Here is a 25,438-nt window from a genome sequence, read left to right on the forward strand (position 1 = left end):
CCAACCCCCAACCCCCAACCCCCAACCCCGAACCCCGAACCCGAAACCCCGAAACCCGAAACCCCGAAACCCGAAACCCCTAAACCCGAAACCCCTAAACCCGAAACCCCTAAACCCCAAACCCCTAAACCCCCAACCCCTAAACCCCCAACCCCCTAAACCCCCAACCCCCTAAACCCCCAACCCCCTAAACCCCCAACCCCCTAAACCCCCAACCCCCTAAACCCCTAAACCCCTAAACCCCTAAATGGGTACATATTATATTTTGAAAAGAGGAGCTGGAATATTATATTTTGGGAGGATATTGGAAGGAATGGGTACATATGTAATGTGTCATTTTTCGTTTAAGAATTAATTTTTTGGGCCAAATGGGTTTGAATTAGCTACAAATAAAAAAGAGTAAGAAATCAAACTGAATTATTAGAACAAGGAAGAAGGTCATTACCGAGAAGAATTCTTCTGATATCAAGCTGGTTTAGAATTTAATCCTGATCTTCTAGAATGGTGAACCGTTGCTGACAATAATCACTCCACCCGAGATGCTGTGATGAGGTAATGCTTCCTTTATATTAAGGATTTTTTCTAGCACTGCTGAACTTTTTGTGAGCAAAAAACAACTAAAGAGGAAAGTGCTGAGGAAAAAGAGTTTCAGCTAAAGTAGTCTGATCGTCGGTCGGCTACATCAGTATTGGACTTTGAACACCGCCATGTTGATGCAATTTGTGATGCCGATTGATCATGTTTTGTATATGGTCGGACGAACGATTTTCCATTTTTTCAATTTACATTCACACCGGCGAGTTGGTTAGAGACCAACAAAGAAAAATCTAAAAGCAAAATAAAACTTTATAAAGTAGAAAATGAAAGAATAGGTAAGAAGAAAAAATAGTAGAAGAAAAGAGATGAAGAATAGGCTGGAAATAAGTTGGAAAAAACTGATGGAGAGGGAATCAAATTGAAGAAGATAAGAAAATGAAAGATAGATGACAGAGCCGCAGAGTAATAATTTTCTTACAGATTGAAAACAATTAGATTGATTGAAAGAATTGATCTATCCAACTTCAACCTATGTGGCTTTATCAGGTTCACACGCAATAAATGACTTTTCTTCATTTGGACCCGCTTGGAAACTTGTACTCTATGGCCCAAAATGAAAGACCGATTGGAAAATTGTACTCTATGGCCCAAAATGAAAGGCCTGTCGTCTACTTAATCCAATCCTAGTAATAATTTAAGCTCGTTTAGAAACCCAAGCGTATATAGAAAGCCCACAAATCAAACCATAGTCACATGGGAATAATTTTTGCCAATAAGTTTAGACGACGCGAGGATAATGAGAAGGCGGACAAGACTGACTGATCAATTTAAAATTCAATGCCAGATAAGCTATGCAATGAAGGATTCAGAATTTTATGGAAAATTTTCTAAGCAAACTTAATGGGCCACATGTAGAGATTAATGTCTGTTTATGATTTACTGAAATGAGGCGTTAAAGCCTATTTGATGAAATGTTTTAAATGCTTTATATGCTCGAAAGTTTTCTAAAAGTATCACGCACTAAGTCTTCGATTTATATTTTAAGTTTTTCCTCTTCAAGTGATGTTCCGTTCAAGTCAATTAAGGAAGGATGAGACAGGTTGCTAGATGAGGAAGCTAAGCAAGGTGTTTAAGATTAATTGTTATAATTTTTGTATTAAGATTGTATGTAAGGTGAAATTTATAGAACACTTGGTTTAAGTGATAAGTAGTGGTTTGATTATCAAGTTGTTGTGTTGTCGCTACATTATGTTTTATTGATCACTTAGTTTAAAATGAATTAATTGTGTGTTTTGGCGCTTCAATTGAGGCGTCAAAACTGCTCAAGTCATGTTTCGTTCCGCATAATGAGGTAAAGGATGTATGCACTGCGGAATGTGACGTAATTAAATTTGAGTCTAATAGTTATGTTAATTTTGATTTTCGTTGCAAAGGGCTTTTATCCATTCATGAAGCACCATGTACACACTTATAATGTTCGTACCAAATATGGTAGATAAAACCCTAAAACAATAACCCCCGAACCCTAAACCGCGAAACCCGAAACCCAAAACCCTAAAACCCTAAACCCTTGAAGTTATACATATTTTGTACGATACATCGCCAATTTTTGAATGTTTTCCAGCATTATCTTGGTCCACCTTCGAAGGAGTATCAATCACGATTCTTAGTTGACTTTTTTTGTACCATAGACATTATCAGAAAGATATCATTGCACACTTATCTATCCATAATCATTGAACTAGAGAGATGCATGACTAAAACAGATTAGAAAAACGATTAAAAGACTAATTTGGACCCAAAGGACTCTAGTTAAGGTTTTAAGTTTTATGGTTTAGGGTGAATTATTATGATTTTTTTTTTAAATACAATTATCACGAAATTGAAAGCGTAGTAATGAAACAATTAATTAAGCGGATTACATGCATAATGGCCTAGGAGTAAAAACAATTCTGTTCCAACCTAATGCGACCAAACCGCATAACTCGATTTGTAAACTCTTTTTTTTTTGTATAACAATAGATCAAACTTCCCGAAAAGGATTGTTACGCTGATTATAAGTGGGGAAAAGAGACTTCTTCCCTATCAAGCCAACTCTGATTCCTCCCGCGTCCGTCTCAGGCTGCTATGGAGACGGGCCACAATGGCTACAAATTGCGGTGCGAGCTCACTGGCCACGAGGACGACGTAGGAGATGAATTACTCATTTATCTCTAACCTGTTAATTGCTTTCTTAGTTTGCAACAATTTTGAACTCCAGCATTTGTTTGCACAATCTTCTCTTAACATTTTCAATTTGACTTGAATTGGGCGTTTGTTGGATGTAGAGTCTGGCCTTAATCTTACTGAACTTGTATCATTAGGTTCGGGGAATTTGCGTCTGCGGAAATGAGGGAATTGCCACTTCGTCCAGGGACAAAACTGTGCGGTTTTGGAATTCGGATGGACGGAAGTATGTAGAATCGAAAATCTTGCTGGGGCATACGAGTTTTGTGGGTCCTTTGGCTTGGATTTCGCCAGATGAGGAGTTTCCGGAGGGGGGAATTGTGTCCGGTGGAATGGATACACTCGTCATTGTTTGGGACATGAGGACGGGTGAGAAGGTGCAGACTCTTAAGGGCCATCAACAGCAAGTTACTGGCATTACGTTGGATAATGGTGACATTGTGTCATCCTCCGTTGACTGGTAATTTAGTTCCCTAGTTGTGATCTTCATCTGGGTATAGGAGTAGAATTTACAAGGTGTTGCAAAATGTATGCATTATAAGATTTATATCAACATACTCAGTCTGGAATGTCGATGTTCTTGTACGATAGGGTGTTGTATAGTAAGTACCCATTTTGTATAGTAAGGAAAAAAGAAAAGAAAAGAAAAGAAAATATTGCATTGCAACTTTGATTTTTGTTTTGCAAGCTCTTGCTCAGGCCATTTACTTTTTATAGCTGGGCTGTTTCTCTTGTGTTTTCATTCATACTTAATAGAAGTTACTTTTATTTCTGTGCATGACCTCACAGATTCTGTAGTTACAGCAGTACCATGCTTTGTACCCTTCTACCCATTGGACGGCATTTTTGTATCTTACTTCATTTGGGATTGATGGCACTGTCTTCTATCAATGAATTTTTTGTTTCCTTTTCTTTTTCTTTCAAAAGAAATTTGGGCATGAAGAAGGTTCTAATTTTAATTTTGACCAAAACTGAAGCTGATTTTCCGTTAGTGCACATATTTTTTTGGTGGACTGGGTTTTCTGCTTAGTGCTTCTGGCCTTCTACTTACTTTATACAAGAATAAACGTGCGATATTTGCTTCTTTACTCCAGTACTTTAAGGCGATGGAGAAATGGCCAAGTGTTGGAGTTTTGGGGTGCTCATAATGCTGCAATTCAATCAGTTATAAAGCTTCCATCAGGCGTGCTGGTCACAGGTACTACTTCAAATGGGGGAACTGGAGTTTGTCTGCGTTATAATTTAGATAACCTTTGCTCTATTCTCCCTTTGTATATCCTGGTTTCAAATTTGTGAGTGCTTTCATTATGATTGAGCGTTGATTGAGCAACGTTTATGTTATGTTTCAGAACAAATTATATTGGTGGGGTGCAATCTACAATTTGATATTATTGGACTACCGTTTTGGCATTTTCTTCACTTTTCATCGCAGTTATTATTTTAACAATTTGGTCTGTGTTAATCATTTTGATATTTTAATTTGTCACAAAGATTCATGAGGAAAACAATTTTTATGGCCTTTAAAGAGAGAACGTCTGATTATGGAATTATTGGAATGAGTTAGTGTTCTCCATCCAAGAGAGGAGCCAGGAGGTGACCATTCTCACCTTTCCTATCTGATTAGTTTGTGTTAGATCATTTTGTTTTTGGGATCATCCAAGATAAGAATAGAGACAAATACTTCCTCTTAAATTAAGGATATTGGTAGATGGGTGTTTGAACTCTGAGATCGGCAGAGAAAATCTTCATGTATTCTTTTGTTTATAAGAGGATATTGTAGTGAATCAAAGGTTAGAAAGATAAGTTTTTTCCAACCAAAAAGAGAAGTGAAGAGGAGACTCCCCATTGCCTCAACTATGTTCTTCATTTGTTCTGTTATTGACGTTTTTTTAATGCGAGAGGGCTCTTTTGTGTGTTTACCTCTCTTTCGTGTGTTTACTTAAATTAGAACTGTTGGGAAATGGGAAGTTCTTCATTTGTCCACATGAAAAGTCTTTTAGTATAAGTTATTTACTTTGTTATTCTTATGCATGGCTTTAAAGTATTTGACTACATCATAGGCTCAGACATATGATATTGGGTCTGTTCGTGTGTAGGTTCAAGTGATGCAAGTTTGAAGCTTTGGAGAGGGAAATCATGTTTGAAGACACTTTTAGGACATACAGGTCTACTTCCTCCATCCCCCTCATGAGTGCATGTGTATGTATTTGACTTTTAAGTTGCAAGTGGTGGATTTTTCTTTTATCTTATATCATTGGGAGCTATTTACCTTCAGTTTTGTCTTTCTGCATATGCTGCCTTATTTTTTTGCTGTTCTTATCTCGAATAAATTGATGAAATTTGATTTTTTCCATATAAATTGTGATGAATGCTTTGACATCAGACTTTTGGATTTTAAGGTTAGAGGTTTAGCTGCAGGAATAATGTTATAAGGATTGCCATGGCCCATGGGGTATTTGATCTGATATTTATTTAATGGGGAATAGAAGAATCTGAGGTTTTTTATGACCAAAGCTTGCTCTAAACGTGTCTATTTTTTTAACACCATTTTTTTAGAAGCCGACTCCAGCACTCTTTCAGTTATAACTTTAATAAATTATACTCATGTCATTCGTCCCTCCACCTATAATTGACATAAACTTTCTTCTTATTTCATGTTTTAAGTCACTGCTTTTGTATTAGGACATGAAACTCAACTTGAAAGATCAATTGTAGAAGTGTATATTTCAACCTACATTAAGTTATATACTAAATTATGATCTCTGAAGTTTTCAAAATATTTAAGAGTTTTAAAGGATAGTAGACAAAACTATCGAGTATATTTTGTTTTTCTGTTTGGCCCATGATTTATTTGCATCAATTGATATATTTATACCAATCTTATTTATACTTCTTTTATCTAGAAAACTTGATCATGCAAACAACATTACCTTATGTGTTTTGTTTACATTTTATAGATACTGTTCGAAGTTTATCAGTGATGTCCGATCTGGGAGTGCTATCTGCATCTCATGATGGGTAAACCTATACCTATTTATCAGTGTATATTCTTATTCTTCTTTGTATTTCTATTCTTCTTTGGATTTTTATTCTTTTTCTTTGAAGGTTATAATTCTTTTTAAATGAAGAATTATACCATTCTTATTCAAAAACCATCAAATTATGCTCAAATAAACCTGCTAAATAACTGCATGTTTCAAATATACAATATCTCTTATTTTTCTTTTGTCAAAACAATATTTTCATTCACATGAGTTACGATTGAATTTAAGTTAAGTTTCCATTTTGGTTTGTCATTTGGACTTATTTCATTTTAGTTCCCATAACTTTCAGGAAGTCTTAAATTGGTGGTCATCTCATGTTTGGAGCATTTTTATTTGACAGTGACAAGAATACTATGAACTACTATCCTCTCCCCCTTCCCCTTCCCCCTCTTCAGACATCTCCCATCTATCAGTTTTTCAGCAAGAAGATGTTAGGATACCAACTGGTTCCTAAACTTCTATTAAGCTTTCAACAAAATTACAACCGAAAGGACCACAACGATCTTAAAATAACAACTCAAAATAACAACTCAACGTTCAACAGTAAATAACCAACAAAGTTCAGAACCAAAATAAGAACAAAGTGCGACAATCTTGAAAATAAAAACACAAGAACAAGCAACGAACTAAGGCCAGAACAAGGGAACCTGGACTCTGCTCTCCCCCGCGAGGAAGAAATCAGTCTCTCTCTTCTCCACCCAAAATTTCCGTACCTCCCTCTACTCTCCCCTGCTCCTTTTAATTTCCCACTACTAACTAACTAGTGGTCCCCACCTGATGGTCCCCGATCTCCTTGCTTTCCTCCCCACTACCATGTGCAGCTTCCCTATTGGTTTCATGGTGATTCTCCCCAATCCCACGTGCTTCCTCCTCATTGGCTTCATGTATTTTCTTATTTCTCCTATTATACGTGAACAGTATTGGGGGCCTAGCAGAAGACCACCGTTTTTGGTTCTCTAGAAAGTTTGTTTTCAGGCTCTTTCCTTTTTGGATGCTTCAATCATATTCAGAGATGGAAGTGGAAAGTCTACAATTGATAAATTGTGTTTTTGCATTTGGTACGAGGATGGATCATTTCAAGTGGAAGATGCAGAAGCCACCATAATACTGTCATTATCAATATCAATCCCCCAGCTTATATGGTTTCATGAAGCCATTTCAGAATTGAGCCAAAAACCAGAAGATAGATTCTTCTTCAAAAAAGAAAAAGTTGAAATTAGATTCTTCTTCAAAAAAGAAAAAGTTGAAAATGGAATGGTTAAAATTTCTAAATTCAGAGCTAAGTTCGGTTGGGTAATGAGATAGGTTGTTTGGCCTCGTACAGCTAGTAGATCGGACATTCTTATTCCTTCAAGACAAGATAAGCAGGGTTGGGTTTTGTTCAGCAAAATTCTAGGAGACTTCAAGTCAAAACATGAATATATGACTTGGTACTCATCACAAATAAGGACATCAAACAGCAGCAAGAAGATTTAGGCGCAAAATTTTAAGGTGTTCAAGGATAGTTATGTAGAGAAGGTGAAGCCAATGAGTTACATTCATTCCTCTATTCTTGCACCCGAAAAATCGAGTATGAGTCGTTATTGGATAATCAAGAATCCTGAAGTTTGCAAAATCGATTTCAACAATCTTTGGACTGTTGCAAGATTGTTTAAGTTTGATGAATGGACAGAAATAGCTAACACACTAAAATTATACTTTGAATCTGAGGTCATTATCAATCCTTTGTCTGCGGAAAGTGCTGGAAAGTGCTTTAATCCATTTGGCTCAAGGTGAGTTGGACAATTTAGTTAAATAGCCAAGGAAATGGCAAGATTGTCGCAAGTTCCATTTAAAATTTGACAAGTGGAACAATCAATTACATGGTTCTCCGAAAGTATTGAAGGGTTATGGCTGGGTGGATCTCGATTAGAAACTTACCTTTAGACTACTGGGACCGGCGAACCTTAGAAGCTATTGCGTCTTATTTCAATGACTAGTATCTATTGCAAAGGAAGCATTGAACGTTGTTAATGTTGCTGAAGCAAAAATTCAAGTTCAGAAATTTTTGTGTGGTTTTATGCCATCTACTATAGAAATTTCAGATGAAGAAAAAGGCAACATTTTTCTGATTTTTTTTTTTGAAAAAGAGACAAGCTTCTATATTATTAATAATAAACTCAAAGTACAAGAGAGATATACAATGAGAATAATAGAGAAGCCTAGAAATGGGGGGAGAGAGGGGGGATCAGTAGGTGCACCCAGACATCTCAACTCGGTTGACACCCCCGTAGCACCCTCATCATATCCAAAAAACAAAAACAATACTAAGGTCATAAAAGACCAAAGTAAACACCCAAAATAACAATATAATCTACCTACATAAGATAGAAGCAAAGATGAAAAGTAAAAACGTAACAGTAGAAATACATTAAAGCCCGTCAAAACTACAAAAGCACTAATTTTGAACTAGCAATCTGGGGAAACTGCCTTGAATCTCTTCAGATGAAGGCAGTCCAATTGAGGCAGATATCTTGTATGGGGTAATCGTTGAATTCTGCATTTGAAGAACACCAAGCTGCAGCGTTTCTTTTAGAATTGTCTACGATGTCAACCCAATCCCTTTTTTGTCATGAAAAATGGTTGGTTACATTCAAACCAAATCTCAGCTAGAAGTGCTTTGATCAAATTAACCCAAATTAGAAAGGTTTTTTTGATAAATATGGCCCCCTCAATTATTGGAACACATTGGCGCTTCGCGAACCATCAAAGACCCAAGCTGTTTTTAGCATAGTTAGATGAGAAGGGACAGAAAATGAATAACTGTATTAGGAGCTCACTGCTTTTCAACCAAAGGGGGCACACTGAAGCCAACAAACACATATTGGGAAGATTCCTTTGCATACTCTCAGAATAGTTTAGAGAACCCACTGCCATAATCTAAACCAGGACATTTATTCTCCTTGGACTTCTGGTTTTCCAAAGTGCTTTAAAGTAATCTTTTTCCAATGGTGAAGAGGGAGAGAGGTGCTTCGAACTTAACTTTTTCAAGGAAGCCCCAATCCACCCTATCAAAGGCTTTTTCAAGGTCTAGTTTCAAAATCCTCCATTTTTTCTTTTTGGCACGATAATCTTCTATGGCTTTGTTAGCTATAAGAATAGGGTCTAAAGTCATTCTACCTTCAATGAATGCACTTTGAAAAGGACTGGTTATTGAATCCATAACCCCTTTGAGCCTATCTGCTAGCACCTTGGCAACCACCTTGTAAGTGATGGTTGTGAGACTAATGGGTCTGAAGTCCCTAACATGGATCGCATCTTCTTTCTTCTGAATTAAGCAAATGAAGTTTTCTTGAATACAAGCATTAAGCTTACTATTTCTGTGGAAGTCATCAAACAATCTCTTGAAACTTTCTTTAAGATCTGGCCAATGTTTCACTAAAAATTCTGTAGTAAAACCATCCGGTTCGGGAGCTTTATTGCCTCCTAATGCTTTAATTGTCTTGAAAATCTCAACCTCTGAGAAGCTGTTTACTAGTGTTAAATTTTGAGAAACAGAGACACAAGACCAATCTGTCATAAAAGGAAGTATCTGATTCTTGGAATTTCTTTATAAAGGCCTTCATAGAACCCCAATATAACCCTTTCAATGTCACAAAAAGACTTTGTTATCACCCCTTGCTCAGGAGATATTGAATGTTTGGAACCCCAATCGAAGTTCAAGGTGCTTTATTTATAAAAGATTTCTCCAACCCAATCAACTTGGCTTGTCTAAAGCATGTTTTGATTTAGATTCTTCTGGTTCAAATTAATTAGAGTGTGCTTGTCAAGCTACCACTTGTAACCTAGAATTTTTTTCAAGAAACCCATCTATGTCTTGTTTGTTAATGCTTCAAAAAGAAAACTAGATTCATATCCCACCGAAAACTAAAAATAGAGACTCCCTGACAACTTTCTTCCCGACGATGGAAGAATCAAGGGGAACATTCAGGCTCATGTTTGACAGAAGAGAGAGGTCATGACGGTGCATGGAGCTCCTGAAAGTAGTCCAAGGGTCTCATGTCCTCCTGGTGCGAAAAGCCTTATTCAAACTTTGCTAGTTGTAAGCCCTCGTATGGAAGCCCAAAAGTCAAGTGATATTAGCATGCCACATTTAAAGAGGAGTGAGAAAACTTCAAAAGTGAAAGGAAAAATGCAGAGGAAGTTGAAGAGAAGCTGTAGAGAGGAAAGAGAATATTACAACTAAGCCTTCTATATTGCCCATTGGAAATTATTCCAAGTTTCAGTACAGCTAGGAAGGCAGGTCAGTTGAAGAGTGGCCCCACTTTTGTCGCTCCTTCTTCCTCCAATAGCAGGCAGGTCATTTCCCTTTGCTTCTCAGAGCCTTTTGCTTTCATTTCCATCGCCAGTTCTGTGCCCCCTGAAATCCCCTTCGTAAAAGCTCCAATTTCCAACTCTTTCTCCGCTGCTCTTTCTTCTTCTTCCCTCTCAACCTCGGCCAAATTTGGGTCAAAAGCTAAGTCTAAAAAACATCCAAAATCAAGGGTTCTCCCACATCCCTTCAAGACTTTCCCAAAGCATTCTGTTAGGAGGAAAGTGGTAAAGGAGGCCTAAAAAGAGTTTACAAAAGAAAATTTGATTTTAGATCAGAATCTTGATTTTTTAGAGGCAAATTGTGCCTTAATTCAAGCCTAGATCAGAATCTTGATTTTTTAGAGGCAAATTGTGCGTTAATTCAAGCCCCTTCTCAATCCAACAAGTTAGATCCTTAGAGCTCCGTTCTTCATTTTAAATACTCTGTTTTCTTTATGCCTAATTCAAAGGTAAACTTTTTTAGAAGTTCTCCTACCCGAACTCCAATCTCTTCATAAAAAAAGAAGAGTATCAAATTTTGACTCCTTTTAGTTTGAGCAGCGAGGAAGCCAAACGTTTTCCAAAGACAACGAAGAAGGATGACCAGTCGATTAAGGATCCTCTAGAATCTGATCATAATACCCTGTTTCAGACAAAGGAGGATTTAATTACTGAGAAACAAGCATCTTAATTTCCCTCACAAGCTAAACAATGTGAAATGTCAATTGTTGAGAAATGTGGGACTATTTTGGTTTGAGTACAGAATTTAGACTTAATCTTGGTTTTTCACCCAATTATCTTTTAGGTCTGTTTTAGTGGATCACAAGAGGTTCGACGAATGCTTTTATTATTTTGGCCCTCTAAAATTCTTATGAAATATTCTGGTTCTAGTCACTCACTCTAGATCGAAGGACGACTTAGGAGGCATATTTTTTGAACAAATCTGCATGGCTGTTAGCTCTCCCTTGGTTTTTAGTCTGCAATTTTCAGCTGATTTTGGGATTCTTGTTGAAAGATTTTTAAGTTTGCTTTGTTCTCAATTTTCTATTGTTTGCTCAGGGTTTTGATCGTTTTGTTCAATTCGTCTATACTTTTGTTTTGGTCGTTCTTTTCGCTCTTAGTATAATTCTCTTATAGTTTGAGCATTAGTCTCTTTTATTTATACCTTTAATTAAAAAAAAATATGACGAACAATTATTTTTCAATAGAAGACGCCTGATTAATATGTTTATCAAATTTCTATAAGTGAAATATAAGGACTAATTTTTTTTAGCAAAATTTAATCATAGATTAACAGTTGGGGAGTAATTTTAAGGAAATAAAATAACCTCTCTCAATTCTATACCTCTACATTGTGAAAATTGAGGCTAAATGATGGGGTTCTGACCAAGCATACATGTATATTAACTATTAAGGGTTTAGGGTCTCAAAGCTTATAAAATACACGCCAATTGACATAAACAAGAAGAATATTTAATGATAAAAAGACTTATTGGGTTGGGTCCAAAAGTTTCTTACCCCAACCCATGAACCACTAGATAGTTTTATGTCGCAAGTTGGTAATGATGGAGTTACTGTACAAAATAATTCCTTTGAGGTAGTTTGGGTTTGATTTTCACTCACATTGAGGAATGCAACCGTACATGGCCAATCCAAATTGCCACATCAGCTAAAAATACTGCCTTTAGGAACTAGTTCAAGGTTTCATTCTATCAGAACAAGAATCATAACTTTTCATGAATATGTGAAAAGTTTCATTGTAATTCCAACCTTCGAAGGACCAAGTATTTAAACAAGAACAACTCTCCCAGCATATTTTTGAAGAAATTTTTTGAATTAGTTTCAGAACAAGGTTATCTTTTATTTTTGATTGAATACAACAAATATATTTATGTTTATATACTGAGGAAGCATGGCTATCCAAGGTAGCTTCTCATCTAAGATATATTGATATCTATCCAATGAGAGGAGTTTGGCATCCTAAGGATCCCGGGAAGACTTTAGTCTTTGCTCATTGGGATTTCTGAATGGGAAAGCTCAGAGTATTTCTTCAATTTATTTTTTGTTACCTGTATTTAAGTTAGAAAGGACCATTCCTAGAGTAATAAATTAGAGCTTCTTTAGTAGGAAAGAAATAGAGTAATAAATTCTATAGGTTGTTGATGAAATATTAAATTATATTAAAATGAACGATTTCTATTGCCTTCTCTGAATCTGTAGAACCTCTTTTCATTTCACATGGGAGGACTATTTGTTATATTCTTTATATTAGAATATTGAATGAATTAGGATGTTAACTTTGATTTTCTTTTCCATTCCGGCAGTTCCATTAGGTTATGGGCACTAAGTGGTGAACCATTGATGGAGATGGTTGGTCACACTTCCATTGTGTATTCAGTGGATTCACATGCTTCCGGACTCATTGTTAGTGGGAGTGAAGATTGTTCAGCAAAGATATGGAAAGGTTAATACTTCTATCTATAGGAGTTTGTCAGTTTTTGTTATTCCTTTCTTCTTCTTCCTTTTTTTAATAAGGAAAGTTAAATATTTACTAGGGGATTGGAGAACTTCGACAAAAGGATCCCAGTAAGCTACAAAAATGGGACTCCAATCTAAAAGAATAAAATCTAATTCATAATCTGTTAGGCCCCCGCTGCTATTCAAATATAGTAAGAGAAATAAAAATAATAACACACGTGATGATGAAGGTAAAATTAATAACACACGTGATGATGAAGGTGGGAAATAATAGAGAGGGGGACCACTCTGGTAGGGCCGGGAGTTAGTTAGAGGAAAGAGATAAAAGAAGGGAAGTTACGGAGGGAGGGGGTATGGAACTTTGGAGGAAGGAAATCTGCATTACTCCTTGAGAGAGAGGGGAAGCAGAGGGTCCAGGTTCATCATTGAATTGTTCCTGAGTCTTTTATTTGGTTGCTATTAGTTTGAGTAATTTTTGCTTCAAATCTGTAATCGTGATCAATACTCTATTGATCCACGAAGAGTCCCAATAATTTGTGTAAGTTTCCATATTATATCAATATATACAGACACTGCTGTGGTGTTCTATCATAAACCTTAGATACTAAGCTTCGATTAAGATCCTTCACTGTGGCCAAACCAAGTTTGTGAGTTGAACCTTTCATGTATTGATGAGAAATGTTTCTCTATGTATTTGAAGTCTGTTCTATGGAGCATTTGGTTGGGCAGAGATGACTAACTTTTAGTGGAAAGGCGAAGGAATGGTGAAGCCCTGAAGGTGTTGAAGTTGGCTAAATTTTATGTGATGAATTGGATTTCTTTAAGTTTAGAGAGTGGGTTTATTTTTTATAGCTTAATTTTTAAATTTGAAATCTGTTTATTATAATATAATTATTTATAAACCCTAATCCCTAATAGCATTTTAGTATCACGAAGTTGGATTATTTTGTTGTAGATGGTATTTGTGTCCAGAGCATTGAGCATCCTGGTTGCGTTTGGGATGCCAAGTTTTTGGAAAACGGAGATATTGTCACAGCTTGTTCCGATGGAGTAGCACGTGTCTGGACTGCAGATCAGGAAAGAATTGCTGATCCCCAAGAATTGGAGTCATTTGCTTCCAGACTGTCTCAGTATAAGTTGAAGAGGTGCCCCTCAACAGCTGCCACACACACACACACACACAAAGAGGAAGTTCCAAAATCCTTGTGTTCATCTTTCTTTTTCTCTCTCTAGCATATTTTGACTTTTTGAGGCAGAAGCATGATTCTAAGCATATCTACAATAAATTTAGTATAGAATAAATTCTGTAGGTCTGCCTCCCATATGATTCTGGGTATCATTTTAGCGACTTATATACACCTATACTTTAATTTATTTGTTCGTAACCTCGTGATAATGTGCACTTTTATTCCTATGTTGACTGTTGGTCTTCTATTTGATAAGTTGTCTCTAATTTACTTGTGTTAGGAAGAGGGTTGGAGGATTGAAACTGGAAGAATTACCTGGGATGGATGCTTTACAAATTCCAGGTCTGGTTACACTACTGCATTTTAATAAGAAGCCAAGATGCTATCCGCTTCTATACCTTTTTCTTTTTCCCCTTAATTTCTTGAATCTTTGTTGCAAAGTGCACAGGTGGTGAGTTTTTCTTTTTTCCTGATATTCGTGAGTGTCTGGGCCAGCTCACGTGCCTCAACTTATTTGTTACGAAAATTTATAGAAAATTAATTTTTAGATAGGTGGCCATAATGGATCGAATCCATGACCTCTTAGTTGGTTATTGAGACTATGTCTCCTTTTTTACCACTAGGTCAACCCATGATAGTTGGATGGGTGGCAGTTTTATAATTGCAAATGTGAGTAATAGCTAAGTTACTCTCTCCATGACCTGTCGGTTTCATGAAGTTCACTCTACTCTTGCATCACAAGTGAAATGTTCAAATATCGCATTTCGGATTATATATTGTACTTTCTTAATGCTATATAAATTTTTCTTTTTCATATTAAGTATACAATAGCCTAATGAATTGTTTGTACAAGCTAGAACATCTTGCTAATATCTAGTTAAAAAATATAGAATGGATTCTTTTCCCCTTGAGCTTAAACAACTTGAGGTAGTTTTTGTGTTCAGCGACATTGGTAGGATTTTTAATATGTTCTATTCATCCTGACATCAGGAACCAGCAATGGACAGACAAAAGTTATTAGAGAGGGAGATAATGGTGTTGCTTATTCATGGAATTTAAATGATTACAAATGGGATAAGGTAAACTTGGTTATGGAGTCTCTATGAGCAATGTACATCTGTTTCCTTTTGTAAACTTGTTGTCCACACCTCTTCATGTCTTTGGCAAATATTAGATTGGTTGTCTTATGAAAGACAAGGTTCTTTTCTTTCATGGAATATATGTTAGATACTATACAATCTCCCCCTTTCGAAATTGGACATGAGAGTTTCTTTTCATCCGGCTCAAGTAGTTGGATCAAATAAAGGAGTTCCCACTTTCAAATTCTATAAAACCCCCCTTTACCCAAGTTCTCAATTAAGACCATTCGTTGATTCTTTTGCCTTTTGATTTCAGTTTTCCTTTTTCTTTATTCAATATATCACAATGGTTGAGAGGAATGAGGGAATTTTTAGAGGGTTTGAGAGTTAGCAGCAGTATTTGTCGGCCCGTGTTAAGTTTAAGCCCGTTTAAAAATATATATATCCTTTTGTTTTTTTGTTTTTTTTCTGTTTTGTTTTTTAATTTTTTATCGGAGCCCTTCTTTGGCCTCCTTTCTTGGCTGCACCTTTTAAAGTCCTTTTTGGATTCTTTCAGAATTTAAAAAAAAAGTTTGTTTTTTATTTTTATCCTTTTTCTTTTTTCTTGTTCTTCAAATGTAGGAAACGATCATTTTATAATTATTCATTTACTTCTGTTTTCTATTTTTATCCTTTTCTTTTTTGTTGTTCTTCTTCAAATTGAGGAAATGATCATTTTGTAATCATTAATTTACTTTGAATGTTGCATACCGTTCTAGCAAGTCCCATAATCATTATTTTTTCAGTAAGAAAGTTCTATATTTGAACTTGGTGCATATGGGCTTTTATACCAACTGAATTATTTTATAAAAATTGGAGCATCGTTTATATATATGTATTCTTTTATAGATTGGTGAAGTTGTTGATGGACCTGACGATGGTGGGAGGAAACCTGTTCTTGATGGAGTCGAATATGATTATGGTCAGCATTTTATTTATATAGTAACACTAATTTCATTTTCTAAGGTGTTTGGGTAGTGATCTGAAAAAATTAATTGAAAATAAGGGATTCAATAATAAAAAAGAAATTATGTTTTTAGTATTGCCGGATGTGTTTTGGCAAATTTAGTAACTAGATCCAATTTAATCTGTTGTTCAAAATGTGTTTAATGGTATATTTATAAAATCATAAAAATAGTCACCAAACTTAATGTTTTTAATTTTGTATAATTATTATTTTACAATATTACATAGATTATAATATATTTAAATATACATATTTTAATTAAGCAAAAATGAATTTAGTTCATGGTATCAGTATGTGATACTATATTAATGAAAGTTGTATCTCTTTTAATGCAATATTGTATTATAAAATTTCACATTAATAATATAGATATACTAAAAACATAAAAAAATTGTTACAAAATCTAAAACAATTTTTTCTTTAATTGCTAAATGCATATTTATTGAATCTAATCGACTTAGTGAATCAAAAAACATAAAACAAAATGAGGATGTCAGTCCCAAAGAATCATGAATTCATCTTTAACCTGCCCATTCATTTTATTTCTTCAATGACATGCATCAATTGCATTTGCTTATTCGATATGCTCATTTAACCCATCTTCCAAATTGTTTCTCAGTGTTTGATGTTGACATTGGAGATGGTGAGCCTATTCGCAAATTGCCTTACAATTTAGCAGGTGAACTTTTTACTGCATTTTCCATTCATTTTGAAGTAATTTATTCTTCTATCACAATACCTTTTTCTTTTTTGAAACGAAAACAAGACTATTCATCGATATAATGAAAGAGACTCCAAGTACATGAGAGGAAACAAAATAAAAACTACAAACTTGCCAATACAAGGCTAGAATCAAATTCTATCATAAAGACACTCTGAAGAGAAAAAAAAATCCAATTTAACACATCCCAAGATGAACACACATTCCGAATGGCTTTAACTCGAACAGACCCAAATTAAAAGAAGAAACACCTCCACCAGGACATCTCACAAAGATTGATCTTGAAATTATGAAGAACCAACTTAGAAGGGTCTACAAAATTCCCAAACCTAAAGAAGAAATCAGCTGCTTCCAACTAACCGACTGCCGTCACAATACTTAATATTGTTCAAGTTGATTTCTTATAAAATGGAATTGGAAGGCTTTGAAATTCAACAAGGGTTATGAGTTTAATCAAACGCTCAATCCCTCGATCCGTGGTGGTCATCTACTTAGGATTTGATATCCTACGAGTTTTCTTGCACCTAAATGTCATTAGGTCAAGCGGGTTGTCTAATGAGATAAGTTTAAGGTGCTTATAAGCTGGCTCTGACACTCATAGATATAAAAAGCTAATAATAATAATAATAACAACAATAAAATGAAATGGGAAGGCTTTTAAATTCATGGTTGGGTGCTTGTCCCCCAAAATACACCTCTAGAGGTCTCTGTAAGTGGAGAGGAGAGGACTACATTGTGTTCTGCAAAGTTTATCTGATTCTCTTATCACAACCTTTAGCAGGGAGGAAACTGATGCTATGAGTTAGTTTAATAGTTTTGGTTAAATTCTTTTTAGCTTGTTCAAATACTTTGTTTATAGAACTAATGGCTAGTCTCAATTTTCTTTACAGTGTATCTACTGTTTTTTCTTTTTCTTTTTCTCTCCCTTTGGGAGTTTGTATCCTTTAACATTTGCTGTTCATTATATCAAGTGTTTCTTATTTCAATAAATAAAGGGCCAGTCTCTTGTATTTTGGTAAGAGTCACAAGTAATCCTTCGGATTATATTTCTGGGACAATTCTCTCATCCGTCATATAGGCTGTGCACCATTTTCTTTACTTAGATTAGCAGCCAATTTTCCTTTATGCAACTCCCTTAATAAATATTCCTGCACTGATGCACTAAGAATTTACTATTGCTTGGGACAAGTGCCTTTTTTCTATATTGTAGTCTGCATCGTTGAACTCATTACCCAACCAGCCTAAATTTGATAAAAGAAAGTTGGAGGCATCGACCTCAATCCTTTAGACAAGAAAAGATTGCTTCCACATAGCATCTTTACATGATTTATTGTCCTCTAAGAAAAACAAATACAAATACAAGACATGGATGATGGATATGACAGAACGCAACATGGCTACAGTGACACGACATTTTTGAAAAATGTTAGATACCGACATGACAAAAACACGTTTATTAAAATATATATTTTAAATATATATATAAATGTTATAGAAGAAGGAAATTATACACCAGAAGGTGAGTTCGATGCATTTTACTCAAAATTTATTGAAAGCAAAGTGTTGAAAATATGTATCTAATGGATGTCAGATCTATATTTACATTGTACAGCTGGTGTTTAACACATCCTTTGTTTTACTGCTAAACCAATGACAGAGTGTCTAAGTGTCTAACATGTGTTGAACATGGACACTGGCCAACTAAAGTGTGTACTTCTTAAATAGTCCCTATTCGGTGCTTAATTATGAAATTCAATTCAAATTATAGCATTAGTCTCTTTACATTTACTCAGTGAGAAGTTTCCTTTCCTGTTAAAGAAAAAATTGTTTTCCAAATAAATGGCTTATTGTAATCAATTATTTTTAGAAAGTTTAAGAATTCTTCTGACTGATGATGAAAAGAGGACTTCTTTTTTATCATTAAGTTGTGTTCACACTGCTCAAAGCCCTAACCCATGTATATGATTGTTGTTCAGCGGTGACATTTGTTTGTAGCTTCTCTTAACTTTTCACTGAAAAATTCTATAGGACACCTTCTAATGACTTAAATTCCTATCCAAATTTGGAAGTATATATGACTTAATTAAACAATAATGCTTTAGAAAACTCACGTAGATCTAGAAGTAGGAGCGTGCAGTTTTTCTTTTCAAGTCTCAAAGCTGTAATGTTAAGTGTTGCCTCATTTGAATTTACTCTTTGTCGAGCAATCTGTAATTGGAGCAGCACCACTGAACTTCCAAATGAATTTTCCAGAAAAATCTGCAGGCCCAAAGAAACTCTGAATTTTTGTTATAGCAGTAGGGGCAGGCCAGTCTTTGATGAATTTATTTCTACCATTTGAGATTTCATGGCACTCGCCCACATGAAAGTCTCGGTATTTCATATGTTGCAGTATAGTGATTAGTGAATGGTATTTCTTCAGAAAAGAAGGCAAATGTACCTGTTATATTTGATTATTAGAACAAAACTAACTGTGAGAATTTTCCAGATGATCCATATACTGCTGCTGACAAGTGGCTTCTCAAAGAGGATCTTCCTCTCGTCTATCGGCAACAAGTGGTTGACTTCATACTTCAAAATTCTGAAAAAAAGAATTTTGTCCTTGATCCATCATTTCGGGATCCTTACACTGGCTGTGAGTAGCCTTCCATGACATTACTTATGTGAATGTGAACCATTATTTTGTTTGAATTTGAAACTAATCTCTCTCCTCTGTTTTTTGTTTCTTTGGTTACCAGCTAGTGCTTATGTGCCTGGTGGGCCTTCAAATGTTTCAGGTATGCACTTTTTCTAATGCCAATTGCTTCATGTTTTTTTGTTCTTGAAGAGGAGGGATAGTGTGAAGAATCAAATTCAAGTTTATATTAAATCAGTCTTTCGTTGTAAATCTTTATGAATTCTGAGCCTCTGATCTTTGCATATTCCTTTTCTTTAACAGCTGAATCTCGGAAACCTATTTTCAAGCACATCCCTAAGGTATGCTGTTATGTCATTGGGGATTATGATCGTTTAATTTATATATCATTCCTAGAAATGTTCACTTGATTGGATAACCTTCTCATCTGTCTTTGCCATTAGGGTTCATCAATTGGGTGCCTTTTTAGTATGACTTTGGATGCCCCCAAAACCCTAGTTTAAGAAAGTATGCCTCATTTTTTAGAATAAAAACGCTGGAGATTACAAGAGCAGATATAAGTTAGTAGAACTATATGCTAGTTGGTGCGTGGTAGCAACCCTCGTCTATTTTCTTCACCTTCACTTTTATCCTAAGAAGCACAGACACTTCTGACACTAACAAGCCCCCAACATTCCAGCTGGCATGTCAATTATTTTTTTAATTTCAGACATGCCCAGACACGGCTGGGACACTTCTGGAACACGGATTGTGCAGGTTTGGAAAGAAAAAATTAACTAAAACTAACATTTTAAAAGCCCAAATGCCCAGCCCAAAGACAAACCATCAACCCCACATTTTAGGTTTATTATTATTGTCTCTGTCCTTTTCTTTTTAAAAAAGTAACAACAAAGAACTAACACAAGATTTACGTGGAAACGATAATATAGGGAGAAAAACCAGGGGAGAGAATTTTCTTATAATTTATGTATGCAACAAAATAACACAAGAGGGGGAAACTTAATAGGCAAGAAGAGCCTAATTAAAAAAAGGAAAGAATAATTAGGGTAACATAAATTGCGAAACTACCCTTGGGTTTTCAACCTACAATAATAAGCCCACTAATTCTAACACTTTTCCTTAAGAATAGACCTTCCACAACCACAATATCCCTCATTTCTCCACACCCAAATGGTCACACCCAAACATTCCCATCCAAACCTTCATGCATAATTTCATGAATTCTATGGTGATTAACTTGTTATTTTCATGTTTTAAAATGGAACATTTCACGATATCTTTATATGTTCAACATATATTTAATGTTTTTAATATAAAATAACGTGTCCCCAAATCATTCTTTTCCAGAAAGGGGTCCTTGTCTTTGATGTTGCTCAGTTTGATGGGATACTAAAAAAGATTGTTGAGTTCAACAATGCGCTGCTTGCTGATCCGGTAGGTTCCTTTCTATTGGCCTTCTTTTCTTCTTTTTAACAATGGTGTAACATTTTGATCCATCTCTGGTCTTTACTGTTAAACTTAAATCTCTTATGAATGATTTGGTGGGTGCAACGGATAACTATTTGTTTGATCTTTATTCTGCGATTGGAAAGATTGTTACCCTAAAAAGATAAAAAAATTTCATTTGCAGCGTCATATGCTTTATATATGTTCTTCTTGGTGTCACATGTCTCGCTAACATCTGAATCTCCTATTCATTTGTTTCTGCATTGCCCTTTTGCTGCTAATTTTTGGAACATTGTTCTTCGTTCTTTTGGTTCGTTTTTTATTTGCTCTAATTCTATGTTTGATGGTTTGGTTGGATATTGTGCATGCTTTCTTTCGAGCATGGATACTTTCTTTTGGAGTTATTAAATTACCAATTCACCCAAAAGCTTAAGCTGGTGGTTGAAGGCAAATTTAATTATATATCACCAACACTCCCCTTCACTTGTGGGCTTGAAATATTTGAAAGGCCCAACAAGTGGAAATCAATTTTACCTCACTTGTGGGTTGAAATGTTTGAAAGAATCAACAAGTGGAAATTAATTTTTAATTGGGGAGGAAACAACAATGCAGGGCTTGAACATAGGCCCTCCCTGGACCACCTGCTCTGATATCATATTAAACTGTCAATTCAACCTGCTCCGTGGTGATTTGTTTTTCTCTTTTAATCGTATTATGAAAATTGTTTTTCTCTTTTAATTGTATTATGAAAATTGTTTTCCTTTTTTAATTGTGTTATAAAAATAGTTTTGTCTACGACATTTTTTGGTGCAAAACAAAGCACCTTTTGCTCATTACAACTTTTTTTTTTTCTTTTGGAGTTTATGGGGTGAACAGAACAAACTGCTCCTTGGTGATTTTTTTCCAGTTTTAATTGTTTTATGAAATTAGTTTTGTCTACGACATTTTCTTGGTGCAAACAAAGCACCTTTTGCTCATTACAACTTATCTTTTTTAGTCAATAATTGACGGTCTCTAATGTAGTTTTCTTTTGATGTCGGGTTCTCCCTTGATTTCATTTATCAATGAATATTTCTTTTACCAACAAAAAAAAAAATGTATCAAGCATTCTACACTCATTTTCTGCAACTTTCTGGCAGATCAAACACAATTTTATTACTTGAAAGGAAACCTATTCTTTCTTTGAATTTTGTTACTTAAAAATTTGTCATACTTATTTAATTGTACCTATCTTCTCTGATTATGTTTGTTTCTTTTTGAAGGAAAAGAAGAACTATGCCTTGCCAGAGCTTCAGGTTTTGAGACTCAGTGCTATTGTCAAAATTTTGAAGGATACATCACATTATCATTCTACCAAATTGGCAGATGCTGATGTTATGTTGTTATTGAATTTGCTCAGATCATGGCCTCGTGAATCATTGTTTCCAGGTAATTGTGATTTTTTCCCCTTTCTATGTCTCCTTCCTTAACTTGGTCCATGGGGCTAAAAAAGTGATTGATATTTAACCCATAACTTTTTATTTTAAATGCTTGTTTTTCTTATGCTGTTCTGCAGTTATTGACATGCTACGGATGATTGTTCTGCACCCTGATGGAGCAATACTGCTTTTGAAATTTATTGATTCTGATGGTAATTACATTAAGATTTGGCTGCTCTGCGTTTTCCCTCCCTTTTACAATTCGTACCCATGCCAAGAATCAGATTCAGATAGAACTATATTATAAAAATTATGTGATGAATATTCATATCCTTGTCCAGAACTTATTTACTAAAAAATAGTGAATGAATTGGGCAAATGCTTGATACTATTTCAGGAAGAGTGAAAACTGAAAAAATTGTGTACGTGAAATGTGTTTGGTTCTGTTAAATTTTAAAATTCCTAGAAACTATTTTGGGGACCAATTATTAGATATTGAAGAATAATCAATAACTTCGAACACTTGTTACTTAATGTTTCTTATTTTTCTTTTTCGATTGCCGAGGGACTAGTTTTAATGAAGAGCATACACCATTTTGTGAATAAGAAGTTCTAGACAAATTATTTTAAGATTAAAAGTAGTAACTTTAACTAAACAGTTAGGTCTGTTAAAGAAAAAGAAACAATCTTGGAACTTCTCATTTTGAAAATAAATTTAGGATACCGTAAACAAATACATTTTGGATTGTAAGAAATTTTCGTGTTTTTCCCTTATTTGGTCAACTTCAAGAAACTAGTTTGCTAAACAAACCCTTAGTTTGAAGAATTGATGAGAAACTTGAAGTCTGCGTGTTTTTTTAATTGTAGTATACCTTCCTAACGATGATATTTGCTTGATTTTTGGCAGGTATTCTTCTGGAACTGATTCAGAAGGTTACAATGGCACCAGTGATTGCTGCAAATATTTTGACAAGCATACGACTCATAGCTAATCTATTCAAGAATTCTGGGTATTACAACTGGTTGCAGAAACATCGTAGTGAGGTTTGAATTTTAAACATAATTTTATTTTTGCCTGTTTGAAATACTTGTGTAGTTTAGATTAGATATATATTTAAACTAATACGTTAACTAATGGTTTATCCTGTTTGTGTTTGCTAAGTTTCAACTAATACGTTTCATTGGTGGTCAACCTTACATCTGAGACTAGGAAGAAAATGAAAACTGAGAACTCAATATTTATCTTTGTGCTTATGTCATATATTTGTTATGCGCCGTAGTGATGTTGGGTGTTTCCTTATTTTCTGCATCTTAACTACTAATGTTAAATAATTTTGTAGATTCTTGATGCATTTTCAAGTTGTTACTCATCTGCTAATAAGGCCGTACAACTATCTTTTTCAACACTAATTCTCAAGTAAGTTTCAACCTTTCTTTTTTGTTGGTTATGTTGGATCAAGTGGAACTTAATTGATAGTAGGTTTATGAATTGTTGGGTGGTCCACTCTTATTGTTTATCATGGGAAATCGAAATCCACCTTTTTGTTTCTAATTGGAACAAATCTACCTTGTTCTCTTGACCAAAAAAGAAAATAAAATCTATTATTCAATAGAAAATAATTCAGCAAAGGTGGCCCTGAGGTTTTTTGACTTGAAGAGGCAAGACTTAAGCCTCAAATAGTGAATGAAAAACATTCTAAAATTCTAAATTGGTATGATAAAGTACAATTAAACATTGTAACACATAAAAGCGGGAAGAAAATTTACCTCATAATTTTCACTTAATCAAAAATTTAAAAGGATATCTAATATCCTCATTACTATCATTAATAAGATTGATTTATTCTATAAATTGTCTTCAATATCTTTAAAGCACAACTGTAAAGGAAAATCCTAGTTCATTTTGTCACAACTCAAAATCTTAATAATTTTTTGAAGACTTAGGCAAATCACTATTTATTTTTAATCATTAAACATGGCGTAGTGTGTAGTGATTTGAAGTATAGGGGCAGAAGCCTTTTATGGTTCAACGAAATTGTAGTTCTTGAGGTTAAAACTTAAAATCTTGCCTCGAGGCAAGCCCAAAGTTTAAGCCTCAATAACTTTTCAAAAATTGATACAATTACAAAAACGCCTGTTATGATAAAATATAAACTTCTTATTTTAGAAGTTGAAATGATGTCGGATCTTGGATAGTTATGGAGAGTTTTGTAAATACCATATGTTAATATAGGTTCTCTTTTCTTTTACTTTTGTGATGAAAGCTAGGTTTTTCATCTTCATCTTCTTCATTTATCAGTTTTCGTGGTTGGATATACTGTATTATTTTCCTCTTAAGTAATGCACAAGTTGATTGCTTACTATTGAGTGCTTCACTCTTCTTCTTCTCTCTTGTATACTTGTCAGTTTCTCTGTGTTGTTGATTGATGAGAAGGATCTTGATGGTCAGGGTCAAGTTCTTTCAGCTGCACTTGAGGTACTTTTTTCTGTCGAACAATTTTACATGAACTTAAATCTGATTTCTTTCTGCTTTAGTTCTTAGATTTTGATCCATTTGAAATAACTTTGGTGTAATCAGTTTCTATGTGAACCTTTCTGATTCCGTGCATTATGATACTATAATTGCTTTTGGCAGATTGCAGAAGAGGAAAATCTTGAAGCTGATTCAAAGTTCAGGGCCTTGGTTGCCATTGGATCTTTGGTATTTTCTAACTACTACGATTCTTACATTTCCTTTTACAATATTTTTGCTGAAACTCGTTTCCAGGAATCACATCCAATTACTTTTCTTTTGATTTGTTCACTCGAAATCGTGCATCTGCTGAAAACTTTGCACCTGAATCTATCGCATGATTGATTTATCTGATGCCACCTATGAACTGATGGTTGAATTCCATGTAATTTTGCTATATTGTTTCGTAGATGGTGGAAGGGGGCGATGATATCAAAAGAACCGCATTGGACTTCGACGTAGAGAGCATTGCCCAAAAAGCAAAGACTTCGAAAGATGCCAAGATTGCTGAAGTTGGGGCTGATATTGAACTGTTGATAAAAGAAAGATGACTTGGTACTCTTCAATTGATTAGATCACTAGTTCTGCTTTTCATTTTTCGCCGTAGTTTAAACCAATTGAGTCCAACAGATACCAATGTCGGATCTGAACTAGATAGAAAACGGTGCTCATTTAGAGCCGTGCTGGCACCCCTTTATTCATGAGTAATAGAAGATGCGGGCATGTTAATACTTTTAAATCAATCAAATAACTATTACATCACGTGTTTGACATTTTGCTATTCAAGTGGTAAATTATTCTTTCATTCGAGACTATG

At 34.8% G+C, this 25,438-nt stretch overlaps 1 protein-coding gene across 2 annotated transcripts; it reads left to right on the top strand.

Moving 5' to 3' along the window:
• Positions 1–2,523: 2,523 nt before the first annotated feature.
• Positions 2,524–25,394, top strand: LOC103495187 (uncharacterized). Of its 2 annotated transcripts, none has more exons than XM_051081491.1 (22): positions 2,524–2,724; positions 2,901–3,223; positions 3,858–3,961; positions 4,860–4,928; positions 5,721–5,781; positions 12,464–12,603; positions 13,573–13,762; positions 14,085–14,146; positions 14,795–14,883; positions 15,772–15,844; positions 16,509–16,568; positions 19,099–19,245; positions 19,349–19,387; positions 19,549–19,586; positions 20,593–20,679; positions 21,954–22,119; positions 22,247–22,321; positions 23,017–23,153; positions 23,450–23,526; positions 24,559–24,585; positions 24,745–24,810; positions 25,032–25,394. In XM_051081491.1, coding segments are annotated over exons 1-22 (2,091 nt in total). In that variant the 5' UTR covers positions 2,524–2,664; the 3' UTR covers positions 25,033–25,394. The 2 variants fall into 2 exon arrangements, with proteins under 2 accessions (XP_050937448.1, XP_008454875.1); XM_008456653.3 differs by having other exon boundaries at positions 2,526–2,724; positions 24,516–24,585.
• The last annotated feature ends 44 nt before the right edge of the window (positions 25,395–25,438 follow it).

Source organism: Cucumis melo, chromosome 1 (assembly GCF_025177605.1).
Source record: "Cucumis melo cultivar AY chromosome 1, USDA_Cmelo_AY_1.0, whole genome shotgun sequence".
NCBI lineage: Eukaryota > Viridiplantae > Streptophyta > Magnoliopsida > Cucurbitales > Cucurbitaceae > Cucumis > Cucumis melo.

What these genes read in the sequence shown, in the direction of transcription:
- LOC103495187 (XM_008456653.3), top strand. Translation starts at nt 2,665, where the DNA reads ATGGAGACGGGCCACAATGGCTACAAATTGCGGTGCGAGCTCACTGGC. An exon ending in TCACTGGCCACGAGGACGAC is followed by an intron (nt 2,725 to 2,900) that starts GTAGGAGATGAA and finishes TTGTATCATTAG; the next exon opens with GTTCGGGGAATTTGCGTCTG. An exon ending in ATGCGCTGCTTGCTGATCCG is followed by an intron (nt 20,680 to 21,953) that starts GTAGGTTCCTTT and finishes TTCTTTTTGAAG; the next exon opens with GAAAAGAAGAACTATGCCTT.